The sequence below is a fragment of the Manis javanica genome, chromosome 17, assembly GCF_040802235.1.
Source record: "Manis javanica isolate MJ-LG chromosome 17, MJ_LKY, whole genome shotgun sequence".
In the NCBI taxonomy this organism is placed as follows: domain Eukaryota; kingdom Metazoa; phylum Chordata; class Mammalia; order Pholidota; family Manidae; genus Manis; species Manis javanica.
This window is the reverse complement of record NC_133172.1, coordinates 48,579,325-48,595,812: the sequence shown is the minus strand read 5'-3', so window position 1 is coordinate 48,595,812 and position 16,488 is coordinate 48,579,325. Positions and strand designations below refer to the sequence as shown.

Sequence of the window (16,488 nt, the reverse complement as noted above, 5' to 3'; positions counted from 1 at the left end):
TCCAGCCCTGCCCTCTAACTGACCAACCAGCAGTCCACCTCCTCTTAGCTCCAGGGCCATGGAGGCACTTACCAGTTGTGGGAGGGTCAAAGACTCAACACTGAGAAGCTGGGACCACAGTGATATGCCTCAGGCCATATAGTCTGGGGTGAGGAACCACGTCTAGAACCCCATTTTTCCTTGCCTGTGCCCAGGTATACACCATCAGGCCCATCCCTACTACTGGGTTTGACAAGAGAGTGAAGAACTTCCAAAAGGACCTGGCCTGGGGGTGGCAAGAGTAGAGAATATGCTATGGCTCCCAAACTTGGGAGAGGAGTCTTCTCATAAAAATACACATGCACTTTTTTTTAAATTAAGGTATCATTGATACACAATCTTATGAAGGTTTCACATGAGCAATGCTGTGGTTACTACAATCCCCCTTATTATGAGGTTCCCAACCACATGCACTTTTATATACAGTTAATTCCAACAGGGCAAAGACTTCCTAAGCTAATATCAGACCTGAAGTCAGAACTGCTGGGCAAGATCGGCTTATCTCTAGTCTCCAAGGTTTAATTTCTTGGTAAAAGAGGAGTAATTTCAAACTAATCTTAGATGCCCTTAAGCAAAGGTACGGTTACTGAGACTGAGGAGGAAGTGCTTCCTGGGCCCCATCCCCGCATCCAGCCCTAGAGACGCCTGCAGTCCTGGGGGAGAAGGCATTTCTCCTCCCTAGGGTTCTGTGCAGCCTATAGAGAGGCTCTCCCATGGGGGAAGCAGCCAACAGGCCTCCCGCCTCCTGGCTGTGGCCCTGGCTTTGAGCCCACCCCTCAGATGTCGGCCAGTGACAGTAATGAGTTCAAAGATGGGATAAAGAGAGAAAGGAAGGTGTTCATTTGGCTTTCTGTCCCAAGATAAGACATCTTGGTTCACTGAGCAAACAGCAGGACCCCAGCAACCTAAACTTCCGTGGGACCATGGCTACCTCAGCACAGAGGGTATTCTGTCAGCTTGAGGAATCTGCAGACCACTGATGCTCTTGGGGCCCAACTGGGGGTGGTGGGGAGCAGAGTGTATCAGGCTCCTGACTCAGAGCATCAAGGTGGGGGAGGCCTTGATGCTGGGGATGGGGGTGGAGTGAGGAGCAGCAGACCAACAGTCTAATTGGATTCTCTGGATTCTCTGCTGAGAATTGCTGGTGAGAATGCTATCGGGCCTGGTATCTGAACCTTCCCTATCCCCCACATCCTAAAAGGGAGGCCAGGGGTCCTGAGGAGAAATGCCCCACCCCCAGCTCTGGCTCCTGGTGATTAACAGGGGCCTGTGGAAAGAAAAGGAATTCAAAGCTCTTGGGTCAGAAGTTAACTATTTCCAATCTTCTAGCTCGGCTGGGGCCAGAGGATTCACACCTTCTTTCCCTCTCTCACTCTGACTCCCAAATGGTCAGTATTCACAGTTAGGGAGTCCAAACTGGGTTCAAATCCTAACTTCACAATTTACTGGTTGGATGACCTTGGGTAGGTTACAAAGCGACAAGTCTGAGGTTTCCTATCCCATCAAATGGGGCCAATTCCATGCCCCTCGTGGGGCTTTTAGAAGGATTAAAGGGGCTTATTACATAAAGTACATAGTGTAGTTTCTGGAATTCAGTAAGCTCTCAGTAAATGGTATTTAGGTAGTGTTTTTGTTTTGTTTTGCTTTGCCTGAAAGCCCTTCCTTGCAGGCTAGCCCTGCTGCCTGGCAATGCCAGGTAACTAGATGAAATGAGGGGGAAAATTCAACTGAGGCTGACAAACATCCTCTAGTCTGGGAAAAGTCCAGAAGGGCAGTCAAGAAGGGATGCCGGAGGTGGGGCCAAGTGTCCTGGCTCCAGAGACCTGAGTCGCTGGGCTTCAGGAGGGCACAACTGTGACTTCCCCATAGCCTGCTTTTCCCAAATACCTTGCTGCCTTGGTAACAGAGCGCGACAAACTCCAGGCTGGACTGGACCCTGCCTATGTCTCCTTTTGCCTCTCCCCACCTTACATCCCTGGTCTAGGCTGACTAAACACATTCAAGTTCCTGGCCCCCACATGCTGTTCCCTTGCCAGGAACACACCCTGCCCCCTCCCATGCCCAGCCCCTTACACAGCTTTTCCCCAGCCTCCTGCTTGGATGTCACTCCCTTCAGGTCCCCCCAAGAACAGGTCAGCAGCCCTTCCTATGTGACTCTGTATTTGTCCTCCCCCGCTTCCCACTCAATCATGTATATATAATACACATATTATATGTATATATACTATATATATTATTACTATATGTGTGTACCTGTAACTTGTGCACCACTAGCAGAGAAATGTCCCATAAAGCCTCGGTTTTATGCAGGTTTTTTTCACTATTGCAGCCCCAGCACCTAAAACAGTACCTGGCACTTAGTACATGCTCAAAAAATAACTGCTGAGTGAAGGATTCACTATGAAAATTGCCTGGTGACTGATCTGCTTCCTCCTATAATCAGGGCGCTCACTGAGATTAAAGACCTCTGGGCCTGGTGCACCGCTGAACATCTAACACCCAGCAGGCACTCAGACACTTGATGCTCACCGAGGCCTTGGGTCTCACACACCTTACTGCCTCTGGAATGAGGGAGGAGCTGGCCTTGGCCACCTTGGTCACATGAGGAGCCTGCTGGCCACACTGGCCAGGATAGAATCTCCACCCAGGAAGCAGACCCCACCTAAGAAATTCAGGACCCTTCCAAGATTCCCTTTTTCTTTTGGGGGAAAGTGACAAGCATCAGTTTAAGAGCAAACTAAGGCAGGGACTTCCCCCAAGATAAACGATGTGACCAAATACAGGACAAACACTTGCTGTCTCGTAGCCTAGGGCCAGGTGAGGATCAAGAATCCAGAAGGAATGGGTCTGGAAAGGAGACTGTTGGAGGGGGAATGGTAGACTCCAGAAGAGACTCAGCTACTTCAAGGCAGGGAAAAGCTGACTTCTCCCTCCACAGCCACAGTACTGAGATTCTCGGGTAACCCTCAGTTGACCCAGCAATTACACAGCCAGGTGTCTACCTAACAGATCCTTTATGTAGTTTCACCAAAAGACTGGAACAATAATGTTCACAGCAGCATCAATAGTAACAGCCAAAAAATGGGAACTCCTCAAATACCCATCAACTGTGGACACTCACATGATGATGTACAACAGGACAATGAACATGAACTGCAACTACATCCAAGGTTGTGGAAGAATCTCATAACGTGAAGTCAAAGCAGCCAGATCCAAGAGGATGTTCTGTATTATTCTTTTACGTAAAAGTCCAACACAGACAAACTAATCTATGGTATTAGAAGTCAGGATAGTGGTTTTCTCGGAGAGGAGGGTAGCGACTGGGAAAGAAGGGGCACCTGAACAGCTGGTAATGCTGTTTCTCGACCTAAACGCGAGATATATTGGCACTTGGAAATCTGTGATGTTCATCAGGCTACACATACTCTTATCACTTGGGCACTTTCCTCCACATTATTCTTCAAAAACAGTGGTTCTCTGAATGGAGACAGTTTGTCCTCAGACCTAAAGCCTCCACTGAATTGGGCAAAGAAGGCCCTTCTCTCCCTCTTTCCCCTTGGTCATCCTCCAGGCACTCTGCAAAGCTCTAGTTTCCAGCCCTAGAAACTCGCTGCTCATTGTAAGCAATGCCTTTCTCACACAGCAGGGAGGTGAGGGCATCCTGCATGGGTAACCTAGGAACAGAGTGCCATGCGAGGAGGTAAGAAGGGAGACTAGAGGTTTGAGACCTGCTCCCCAGGCACAAGCCAACAGCAATATGGGACAGCTTCAGCAACCAGCCCTATTCTGCCGCTAAGCCAGGAAGGCAGCCAGCCAGCCTAGAAGCCCCAGTTCCCAAATGCTCATTCCTCAGAGGCACATTTATTGGGCACTATGGAATCCCTGTAGTTTTTAAATCCTGGCCTTACTGCAGACTGCCCCACTGACTTCATGCGAAGTTCCTTACCTGCATTTTACAGCTAAGGGGAAGTTACAACCACCTGCTTTGTAAGGTGGTCATAAGCATAAAAATTAACTAATATTAGACTGTAAGCTTCCTTCCCCAAGGGCAGAGACTTGGTTTTGTTCATTGCTTAATCTGCAGTTCTAGAACAGCGCCTGTTCATGCAGATACTAAGTATTTATTTACCGAAAAATATAATGTAAAAAAATAGCCCAGAACAGGGGCTTCAAAACAAAAGACAGTTTTTACACAAATTGAAATAAGCCATACCATCTTGAAGTTAACTCATGCTCAATCAGATTCACTACTGAACTTTGAAGTTTCCTACCAAAGCTAATGAGGGTTCACTTTAATCTTACCCAAATGCTGACTAAGGGTGAGTGAACCTGCTGAGGGGCCATAATGAAGTACTGAATTTCATTTACTGTAATTAAGCTGCCTCTCTTTAATGGTTTGCCATTAAGGATGTACAGACCACTGTAGGTCACTCACTTTTAATCACTGCACTAATTCCATGCAAGTTCCTTTCTCCCATCTCTTCTTTGTCTTTCCTTCCAGACCATGCTTGAAGAAAGGCAGACCCCAAACTGTAGGGTTTGGGGTGGGGAAACATTCCTGCTCTATCTCCCTCCAGATTAACCTCTCATTCTTGGGCTAGGCAAGCCCAGCTTCCCCTGCCCTCATTGCTAGGACACGTAGAGACTGTATCCAAGCTGGTTTCCTCTACAGGAGTATTTCTGGAAAACACTATGATAGAAAGGAATAAATGACTAAGTGCTCTCAGGGCAGAGGAGTGTATTAGTGTCAGTGAGATTTGACGGTCCAACGTTCCACTCATTTCATCCACTTCCCACTCTCCGGAAGCAAAATCTGCCAGCAACTTGGAAGTCAGAACCTTCCATTTGAGCCCCACTGGGTTACTGCAGTGCTGACTTTGGTGGCCACAACCACTCAGGTTTCACCTATAAAATGGGCAGACCTTCACAAGATTGTCGTGACTCATGAAAATACCTACTGGGCATCCTATTATGTAGCAGGTCCTGAGCATAAACCTAAATGTAAGCCCTATCTGTGACTCTCTCAAGGAAGCTCATGGGCTCGTTACAGCCTGGCAAATTGAATCTATTAAGCTGTACCTCTGTTTCTCCACCTTTAAAACAGGGTTTCTGAAGTCCCAACTCTGAGATTAAGAGCTCAAGCTGTTTAATAGTTACTTTACCAGCTTCAAGAGAATGTCAGGAGGACAAAGCAAGCTCAGGGTTGTGGAAGTGCTTTGAAGAGGAAAGTGCACATACAATCAAGGTATTAATTATATAAACCATTTCTTTGAGCTCAGTTTCATAGACATCTGTGATATTCATAACCTAGGGGTGAACAACACAGGCAATTGTTCTTTAGCTATAGGTAAACTATTGTCCACTTGGCCAACCTTGTATGTACGTACCCTCAGGAGAGCCCTTTTAACATGGCTGGATCCATTCTGTGTATTGAGGATGGGGAGCAGGGGCAGAAGTGGGGAGGTAGAAAGATGTCAGCAGCTGGGGACTAAGGGGGAAATACCGATATTTTTTGTTGGGGCATCCTAAATTATTGGGACCAGTTGGGCCCAGAAACTTGCTTTTACTTAAAAAAGAAGGCAGCAGCCTATTGCACAGTAAGACCCAGTCATGTTGCAGGGAGACTCAGGTTAGCCAGGCACATGAACCCACCCTTTGTTTTAAAACCCAGGTGTGCTCCTGGCATGAACCCACATTTTCACAACCATAAACCAGACATCCGAGAAAGCAGAATTTTCTCAGGTTTAAAATGCCTGACGTCACCGGGAAGCACCCGCCAAACGGACCATGAAATGGAAAACCTGATCACCGCTTCCCCACAATGACCTCAAGCTTAGTGAAGTGACAGTTAATCTGATATTTCTTGCTTCAGTAAGAAAGATAAGGCACAGACAACACTCAAAGCCATAGCCTGCTCACAGCCTGCAGTCTGAGAACTTGACAGTGAGGGGGAAGGGTATGGCTTTGGCAGAGGTCTAGTTAGCAATAAAGCTTCCTCAGGGAGCCGGAATTGGATTTGGGGCCCTGCCCAAGTTAACATTTTTACAGGTTGGCTGAGTTGCAGTTTGTTAGCCGGTCAGTAATAAACCCATGAGCAAGAATTTAAAGTTTATGAGGCATGGCCTCTTAATGCCTCTCCCTGGCTCCCTACAGCCAAGAGTTTAAGGAGCCCAACCTAGCCTGGGTGTTAATTGTTTTGTCAATCTGCAGTTATTTGGGAAAAGAAGAAGAAAAAAGGCTGGCACAGACTTAAAGCTCCCAATCTCTTCTGGAGAAATAAAGGAGAGCTATTCTGCCCCCTAAGAATTGGCACCTCCACATTCAAGCTGTGGAAATTTGTACCTGGGGTGAGGGGTATGCTGAGGGGCGGCATTAGGAAAACATGTTCTTAACTGTTTTCAGAGCCTGGTCAACTATGTATCCCCTCCCCAGGAAAGTTCATCCACAAGTTCTTAATTTAACAGGTTAAGGATCCTCTAGGACCCCACCCAAGGATCCTGGGTTACACCTCTGTTTAAGAACTTGGGTTTGATCTGGTGGAGGAACCCCCACTAACCTGGATGGAAGGATACAAGGCTCCAATCAGCCGGCAGCTGCCTGAATCTCATAACATACTGGTTCTCTGCACCACAGTGACCCCTGTCCCCCCACTCTCAAGTGTTTGAACTAGAGCTAGAGGGAAACAAATTATTGGGAGACCCAAAATGTGCTTTGATTTTCCATCCACTACCCCCGCAGTTCAAGACCTTCAGGTTTGGGACGCCCCCCCACACACACACACACTCCCCCAAGTGCCCTAACATTCCTGTCCCAGGACACCGAGGGGGCTGGGGTGTCCCCAGTGCGTAACGGCCCCAGTCCAGGTGTGCGGGCCGTTTCCAGTCAGGCTGCAGGGGCGCAGGCCCACCGGGAAGAGCAGGGTTAAGAGTGCATTCCAGCTGCCGGGGAAGAAGGGGGGCGGGGGCGGGGAGCGCGAAGAAGAGAAACAGACCCGGTCTGTCTGTCAGAGACACAAAGCACGGTACACAAAGGGGGCCCAAGAGGGGCGAAGGGGGTTGCCCGGGGCACGGTTCATCCCCACACCTGCGCGGGGGTTGGGGGTGGAATGTGGACCGTGCATTCCAGCGCTGGGGCCAGCGGGGGAGAGCTTCCACGTAGGGGCTGCGTGAGGAGCTCAGCCGCCCCGCACACCGAAGAAAAAGGTTCAAGGTAAGCCGCCGCAGCGGGGCAAGGAGGGCTTGGACGTCAGAGGGCGCTGTGCTTTCCGTCCTTCTCCGTCAGCCGCCCACCCACCCCAGTGCCCTCTCCGGAGATGCTTTCTTCGCCTCCCCCATACCTGAAGCAGCGCCGTAAGTCCCCTGCCCCAACCTGGACACCCCTCTCACGGGCCACACTGGCGAGGACCACGTGCAGTCCGCTGCCCCGCGGTTCCGCCGGGCGGGCTCGCGTAGAGTCTTACCTTTCTCTGGAGCCTGGCCGGGTTCCAGCTCCGCGCCTCCCGCTTCCAAGGTCACTTCGGCCTCCCCGAAGCCCGCCCGGCACGGCTCGGAGGCCACGCAAGTCAGCCAGGAAACCTGCGCCTGAGGGAAGGGGGAAAAGCGGGAGGCTGGGTCACAAGCGTGCCCGGCCCTGCATCGCCATCCCAGGATTCCTTAGGGAGCTTCCCGGGCTACCTTGGCCCAAGAAGCTCAGCCCTGCGCTCTCTCCGACGCCACCACAGCGTGCGGACCCCGCCCGCCCTCCAGGGAGCGGCCCGGCCAGGCCGAGGGCAAGGCAGTGGAGTACCTGAAGGAGGAGGCACACTAGAGGCCTGCTAAGAAGCCCCATAACTGCAGAGGGAAGGGTGGAAAAGCTGCCGGGATAGCGGACTGGGGCTTCGTGAAGCTCTCTGCACCCCTTTGAGCGCCGCGGCTCGCGGGAGCCAGCGGGAGCGAGCCAGGTGAGCGCACATAGGTGCTGATTGGTCTAGCGCCGCAAGGTCCCGCCCCCTCGCAGGTGGGGCCGCTGCTGGCGTGGTGGAAGCAACCGCGAAGCCCCTCCTGTCGTCGGTGCTCTCCTGCCTTCTTTCGGCTTGTTTGGGGCTGTTCCTGGCAGGGTCCCAGGCTCTTTTCTCCTAGGTTGTGGGTTCGAGGGAAAAAAAAACAAAACACCCCACTCTTCAGCCTCCGCAGCACGCGAAGAAAAATGTTTCTGTGCCCTGAGGCTACGGTGGAAAAAAGTGGAGACGCATCTGAACCCGACTGGAACAGGCTCTCGTGCGGGCTCCTCCGAGGCGCTCTGTTATCCAAAGTTTTGATGGAGGCCGGGTGTGTCCGCCCCACACCAGCCTACGGAGGGGCTGCCTCCTGCCTCTTTCTCAGCCTCCCACACCAGCCTGCTCTCAGGGCTCTGAGGATTTAAATCTGGCAGCGAGGTCCGGAGGGACCGCGTTACGGAACCTGCTGCAACTTGTGGAAGGCTCATTACTTCCCTTGCACAGCCTAACAAACGAGGGGCAGGAGAGAAGGTCCCAGAGTTCCGACGCCGTGGTGGCGCCAAAGGGCTAGGTAGAGTAGAGGGTGGTTATTAGCCCAATCATCTCCAGCAGAAGCCCCCCCGGCCCCGCCCACAGAAATAATTAACTTTCTCAACCTTACGTAAAATGTAAATAAAGGCATTTTTAAAACGCGGCTGTTCTCAATTGTCTGAAATACCGAATATAATCTAAGTAAAAACTACTTGCTACACAAAGCAGCCTTGCCTTCGAAAACAGATCTACATCCTTCCTGGAAGACAGGAGGCGGAGCTGGGGTTCGTTGCTCTGCGTCAGACTGAGTGAAATGAACTGAGCTTTCGCAGCCTTTTGGTCCCTGGGGCCTCCCCCGCTTCCCTGGCGGCCTTGAGAGGCCCAGGCTGACACCTGCTCGTCCCTCTCCTTCCTCCTCACAGCTCTAATTTGGCATCGGAGGAGGGGGGGGGCTGGTGTCTCTAACCATAGATTCTTTAGCCCTCGAGGGTTAACATGGTGGTCTACCTGTCCTTAGTACCACCAGGCCTATGGCTAAGAAGAGGACTGCTTGCGCCGCGACAGTGGGAGTCGTCTCTCCAGCCGAGCATCGCCCCTGCAGCCGTTGCGTTCAAACCCGGTCCCGGCCCTTAGCGCTGTGGCCTCGGGCGAGTCAAGCAACCTCTCTGGGCCTCACTTCTGCAGGCATCTAATGGGTTATTAAGCCATTTACCCTCTAGAGTACTAGGATTAAATGAATTAATACGTATAGTCGAGGATTAATTAACATGTCTAAAACGCTGAACTCAGTACCTGGCACAGAACAAGAGCCCAATGTTGTCTGGTATTAGTGCTTTAGGATCGGCTCATTTGTCTCCCTCTTCGCTACGAGAGCTGTTTCTCTCCTCTGTAGCACCCTCACGTTCCCCACACTAAGAGAAGGAGAAAGGCTGTAACACTTCAATTTCACGGCTGAGGGCAAAGCGAGCAATCGGCATCTGGTGTCACAGGAGCGCTCGGTTTTCCGGCCCAAGTGGGGTGGGGTGGAGGGCGGGGGAGCGCCCGCAACGCGCAGGAAAAGCCGAAGGCAGCTCGCTGGCCTCCACGCCTACCTCGCCCTCTCGCAGGGGGCGCTGTCCCTGCCCGGGGTTAGACGTCTGTGTTAGAGCGCAACGTGGCAGCGCAGGACCCAGACGGTACCCAGGGGCCCAGCGTACCCTCGCCTAGCAGGTTCCCCGCGCCCGCCCGGAACCAGATGAAGCTATTAGGCAGACAGTTAAACACTGACGAGCCTCAGGACACAGGCCCTAATTAAGTAAACACCCCGCTGGAGGGCTTTAGAGCCCGCTCATTTCCGCCTCCTTCCAGGGCACTCAGCATTCCGGGCGGGGCGGCGGGAGAGGGAGAATTTAGAGTCAGCTCTTCTGCCTGCAACTTGGACCACACTGCTGTGTTTCTCCTTAGCTTCCCTTATCGGTCGTTCATTCATTCGTTCATTGACTCACTTAACAAATGTTCGCTGATAACCTGCTATGTGCAGAGCACTGGACATGTAACAGTGAACAAACCAAACATACCTGCACCCTTAGACCTTCCATCCCAGAAGGAGGAAAATAAATAAGTAGATGTTACGTTAAACAATATGTGCTGCGTAGAACACTGAACGGGAAGTGCCAATTCAGGACACGAAGGTAGGGCTGGAAATTGTAAACTAGTGATCTGGAAGGTTCTTCAGTCAGGGTTTAGCAGGAGACAGAACGCAGCCCTGGTGGTTCAAGCCTTAGTGAAGGGGCCAGAGGAGCAGGCAGGGTTCAGAGAACCAGCAGGGGTGTGGAGGCACCGGAGAACAGCGACAGCAGAAGGCCATTACAGTTTTGAGGACTGAAGGGCAAAGGATAGAAATTATGTCACTGGAGGGCAGCAGGTGGGGGGGTGGGGTGAGGCTGGAGAGTAGAGGCCACCTGTCCCAAATGCAGCTGTGGTCCAGGAAGGCCACTCCGCTGCCTGCATAGCAGGGAGAGCAGAGGAAGGAAAAAATACTCCAATATCTCTCCTTTTACTTTCAATCTCCTGGCAGTGCCTCCCCTCACCCAGAAACCGAAGGGCCAAGAAAGCCCAGGTGGTGGGGTCTGCAAGGGTCAGTCTCCCCAAGCACAGGGCAGAGTGGAGAAAGGCAGAAAAGAAATGAGGGGTGGATGAGCAATTGGGAAAGCCCAGAGGCCTCACTGAGAAACAGACATTTGAAGAAAACCTGAAGGAAGTGAAGGAGCAAAGTATGCTAAAGATCTCTGAAGAAAGAGTATTTCAGGCAAAGAAAATAGGGCAAAGTCCCCTGAGGCATTAGATTATTTGGGATGAAAAAAAAAGGCAATATGGCTGGAGTAGAGAGAGCAAAGAAGGAAATGAGGCAGAGCTGGGAGGGTGGGGAGCAAATCTTGGAGAGCATCACAGGCTGTTGTAAGAACTTTGGCTTTTACTCTCAGTGGGAAGGAGGAGGGCACTAGAGTCTGAAAACAGAGCCGTGTGTTGAGACTACAGGGGGTGCAGGCAGAAGAAAGGAGGTCAGGTGGGATTCTAATGTAGTAATCCAAGACTATACTGAAATACCTTGGTCCATAAGGGTGGTCATTCTGGAAGGGGAAGAAGTGATCAGACTAAAAAAGAAAAAGCAAATAACAAGTGCTGGCAAGGATGTGGAGAAAAGGGAACCCTCCTGCACCACCGGTGGGAATATAAAGTGGTGTAGCCACTATGGAAAAACAGTATGGCAGTTACTAAAAAAGTTAAAAATAAAATTGCTGTGTGATTTAGCAATTCCATTTCTGGGTATATACCCAAAAGAATTAGAGCAGGGACTCAAAACAGGTATTTGTACATCCATGTTTATAGTACCATTATTTGCAATAGCGAAAAGGTGGAAGTAACCCAAGTGTCCATCAACAGATGAATGGATAAACAATATGTTTAATAGGCACAGAGTTTCAGTTTTGCAAGGTGAAAAGAGTTCTGTTGGACAGATGGTGGTATAGCTACACAACAGTGTGAATGTATTTACTGCTACCAAACTATGTATTTTACCACAATTTCTAAAAGGTTACTAAAATAAATGGTCAGACTGGGTATATTTTAAAGGAATTGCCAACAAGATTGGCTAAAGGATTGGATATAGGGTGTGAAAGACAGAAAGAGTCAAGGATGACTCCAGGGTTTGGGTCCTGGGCAACCAGCAGGATGGCAATACCATTTCCTGAGTTGGGAAAGGCACATGCAGTGGATAGTGTCAGCCTACACTCCTGCTATTGAGCTCCCTTTGCCCGTGCAAGGAAGTGCCCAGGACTTCACTTCCCCAGCCTAAGTCAGTGACCAATTGGTGCAAAAGTATGGAAGGTCAGCTCCCTTCCCCTGAGTTGGACAATCTCCCAGAGGTAACTTATCCAACATTCTCATGCCTGATTGGACTGAAGCTGGGGACACTGGTCTGAGTTACACCCCTGTTCCACTTTTTGTCTTCTTCATCCAATTCCTTCCACTCCTCAGCACATTCCTCCTGGGAGTCCTTCCCGAAGAAGTCATTCAGGTGCACGAATCCTGTCTCAGGTTGGCTTCTTGGAATCCCAGTGCAGGCTGAGCAAGTTTGGGACTGGGGGAAGGAAATGTCTGGCCTGGGAATATATACTGGTCACAATGGGAAAGCAACCATTCTGGGGGTAATTTATGGAGAAAGAACTTGGAACTCCTATTTGATGGGGGATGGTGAGAACTATGTCAAACTGAATGCCTGACCTTTTCCCATAAACCTGTACCGCCCATAATCTTTACATCTGAGTGAAAGGCAATTGCATCCTTCCAGGGCTCAGCCTGAGCCGTCTTTCACTCTCTGCCTCTTACCTTTTGCTCACCCTGTTTTTCCAACAGGAGCCTCCCTATGGGCCTGCCTCCAGCTTCCATGCCCTGGGCCTGGGTTGTTCTTCCCCGAATAATACCTGTCTCCCCTTGCTCCTTCAGGAGTCTGAGAGGCCTTCTCTGACCTCCCTGCATAGGTAGTGCTGCCCCATCATCTTCTTCCCACTTTACTCTGCTTCATTTTTTCCACTGCATTTATTAACCCTGATTTATTGCACGTATAAATATACATATATATATATATTGAGAGACAACATACAGTAATGATTAAGGGCAAGGACTTTAGAGTCACACTGTCTGGCTTTGAATCCTGAATCCAGCTTTTCCAAGTCATAAGGCCTTGGGCAAGAGACTTCCACTTCCCTTGTGCCTCAGTATCCTCATCTGTAAAATGGGATACCCTCTTCATAGGTTTGGTTAATATTTGTAAAGGCCTTTAGCATGCAGCCAACATGGGTCCATTTAACTGTATCTATCATCACTCTCCCCTCATTCAGTAGCTCCATGAGCGGTAGAGATCTTAGTCTTCTTTGTTCAGTGCTGCCACCCACAGGGCTAGCTGCATAACAGAACAAAACCCATCTGGGTTCCCTGACCCACCTCACAGAGCTCACATGAGATCCAATGAGCCAATATAAAGTGCTGTGCAAAGAGTCGTCCAGATAATACAAGTCGTAATAAAATAAACTACTACCATTGCCTGAGTTCCCACTGGACTGGGATCTGACTCTGTGCCAAGCAATTCCACATGTGATCTCACTTTAACCCTCTCAACTCTATAGAGTAGTTCATATTATTCCCTTTTCATCGATGAGGAAACTGAGGTAAATCTCTTGCCCAAGGGCCACACAGATAGGGCACAGGCAGAGCCACCATGTCCATCTCACTCCAAAACTCATTGCCTGAATCAGTCGCCAATGCGCTATCCATCAACATTTACTGGAAGAATGAATTAGGGGGACAGCTCTTTGATATATTAGGAAGAATTCCATAATATCCAATCCTTTCTCTTAAGAACCTCTTAAAATAAACATATTTGCCTCTGGTCCAAGGTTAAATTCTGGGTCCTCCAAGAAACATTTCAAAAGAGCTTTTCTGCCCATTTTTGGTAGCAAAATTCCCAGAGCTCCACTCCCACACAGCACACTTACGGGGATGTGCCCAAAGACAAGTGGGTGTTTTCCAGACCCTTCTAGGAAGTAGCCCTAAAACTGGGTGAAACCCTATTTCCTGCCCTACCCCTCCCCTCCCCAGTGCTGGGCACAACTGATTCCACAGTCTTACTTCTTTTTGTCAATTCAAGCTTTCTGGGACCCTCCTTTTCGCCTGGGGATGTCACTGGCCTGCTCTTCCCATTCTATCACTTCTGAATCTTTAAAGTGCTGAGGCAGCTGATCCTCAATGAGAAACCTGATCCACATACCTTCCCATTCCCTGAATCTTGGGCGGCGCTGTGCTGCCCTCAGCTTGGTGAATTTTTGCCAAGTCCTTAACTGTCAGTTTCCAGAGATCAGAGGCCAAGCATTTATGTATGTGTGTACACCGAGGGCATGGAATTGATTAATCGATAAGCACTCACAAAGTCCCGAATCCCCGAGGTTGGCTAAGGTCAGGAAACTTTGAGAATTGTAAGGCCAAAAAGGACCTTCAAGGAAGTATTAACAATAACAGAACATTCTTCATCTGTCCCCTGAAAGACAGGGGTGACGACCTCTGCAGATTAGGTTTTCCAGGCTCACATATGACTTCTTGCTGCTGGGTTCAGCCAATAGGAGGCACTACTGGGAGACTGGAAGGCAGGACAATGGGAAAAGCCTGGGTATTTCTCCTCCCTCCCTAGTGTCTTAGCAATAGCTTTGCCTTGTCTGCAGCCCCAGTACCTGCTGTGGGTCCAGGTTCTGCCAGACTTTGAGCTCCGGGAGCACTGCCTTTTCCCCTTCTTCCTCTGTTGAGGGGTGGATGACTTCTAGCTGCCTAATCTCTAGGTTGCATTACTGTCCCCTGTTCAGCTTCTTGGCCTCTTCATCACCTCTGCATTAAATTCCCTCTGCTTTAAATATGCACAGTAGTTTTTGTTTTCCTGATAGGACCCAGTAAATCTGGGGAGAGGAAATCCCGGGGCAAAATACCTCTAAAAACCGAAATCAGTCAAAGGGAGAAATAAAGTTTAAAACCCGTTTATTGTTTACAAACTGCAGTCCCAGGCCATCTTTCTCTACTCTGGAAGAAGCCAGCCAGCCAGCAAGCAAGCAAGCCCCCTGCCCTTAACCTCTCAGGTTCAGACACACCTTCGGTTGCCCAGGTAATTACCCATTGATATGGAGATGAACTTCTCTCCACCCCTAAGGATAAGCAAATGCACTAAAGCCAGGCGAGATATCCTGGAAATGTTACAATTTTACTCACAGACCCTGACTGACAGACTAGTTAAACTTACACAATACTTACTATAGGCTAGATACTGTTCTAAATGCATGAGTGAATTAAATTATCTAATGCTACCATCTGAGGAGTGATTACATTTTACAGATGAGGAGACGGAGGCATAGAGAGTTTGATCTACCCTAGTGAGATCCCAAATCTGGATGCATATCAAAACTTGCCCAGTAACCTAATTAAAAATAGAAGAGATGATGGATGCCTTCCATGCCTACTAAATCTGACTCGCAGTCCATGGAGTCCAGGAATCTGGAGATTTAATAAGCTCACCAGATGATTCTGATGCAGCTAACCCAGCACCCCTCCACAGACTGGTACTCAGGAAACCCTTACCATATGTTGATGATGAGGACATTTAGAGAGATCAGGAATGTGACCTGCCCACAAGTCTGCAAGTAAGCCAGGTGGCAGACAAAACCACCACCAAGGACAGCGATTTCTGCTGCCTCCACTGCCTTCTCCTTCAAGGTCACATGGCTGGGGCTGACCTTTGGACTTGTTCTGTCTGGGAGCCAAATGAAGCCATTTCTCATTAGAAATGTTTTGGAAAATTCAGGGTATAATCAGACATGTATGCAGGATTGCTGAGAGGGGCTGATCAGTGTTTGGGAAAAAGAAAAGGGAGACAGTTTAATCCAACTAATCTCTTATTTTTTGAATAACTTGAGGGAGTTAGTTAACCCTTCCCCCATTCTACCTTCCCCATTCTGACCAAGACTGGGTAGGCCAAGAATCTGTAGCGTGTGTGTGTGTGTGTGTGTGTGTGTGTGTGTGTGTAAGAATCTGTAGTGTGTGTGTGTGTAAGAATCTGTAGTGTGTGTGCGTGTGTGTGCATGTGTAAGAATCTGTAGTGTGTGTGTGTGTGTGTGTGTGTGTGTGTGTGTGTGATGACCCAAATATTTATTTTTCAGTGGTACCAATTTGTGTGTGTGTGTGTGTGTGTGTGTGTGTGTGTGTGTGTGATGACCCAAGTTTATTTTTCAGTGGTACCAATTCAAGGAATCTGTATTTTTAATAGGGGCCCAAGATGATCTGACAATTTGGAAAATATGATCAAAATCCAAAAAGCCAGAATGTGAATGGATTTCTCTGATAACATCAACCCCATAAGGGTTAGATTTTTGTCTTCCCCCACCAACCCTGCATTGCTATATTCCCAGCACCAACAACAGTGCCTGGCACACAGTAGGTGCTTAATACATATTTATTGTTTAAAAAAATAAATATTTATTGAATGAAATACTTTTTCTTGCATTTTGAAAATATTTTCTGTACAGTTTTTCACCAATCCTCACTATGAACAGAATAGACATCAGAGCCCCTCATCTTACAGAATATAAACTGAGTTCAGAGAGATTGGGTGATGTACCATCCATACAGCTAATACAGCCATACAGAAGAGTTAGAAACTCTCACCATGAAATTCTTCCCCCCAGCTGATGGTGATGAAAAGGAACACAGGTGGAAGAAGGCAAATATGAATGCAGAATAACTACCAGAATACAGGTCAAATAACTTGAGAAGGATAAGAAATTCTAGCATTTATCACGGGAGGATATTGGAGGCTCAGAGATTCTAAGGATATACCTCTGAACTCTGAACTTTACTTAGTCATTAATTCA

The 16,488-nt window shown here is 49.0% G+C and overlaps 1 protein-coding gene across 2 annotated transcripts in view; it reads right to left on the bottom strand.

Annotated features, from left to right (window-relative positions):
- CDH3 (cadherin 3) overlaps positions 1–16,488 on the bottom strand; it is a 107,136-nt gene that overhangs the window by 30,897 nt on the left and 59,751 nt on the right. The window contains exons 1-2 of one of the 2 annotated variants that reach the window (XM_017656380.3): positions 7,825–7,958; positions 7,499–7,619 (exon numbers count right to left, since the gene is read on the bottom strand). In XM_017656380.3, the coding sequence (XP_017511869.3) occupies positions 7,499–7,619; positions 7,825–7,866 (163 nt within the window). In that variant the 5' untranslated portion in view covers positions 7,867–7,958. Of the gene's footprint in view, positions 1–7,498; positions 7,620–7,824; positions 7,959–16,488 lie in introns of those variants that run through there. The other variant, XM_037025288.2, reaches the window with a different exon arrangement.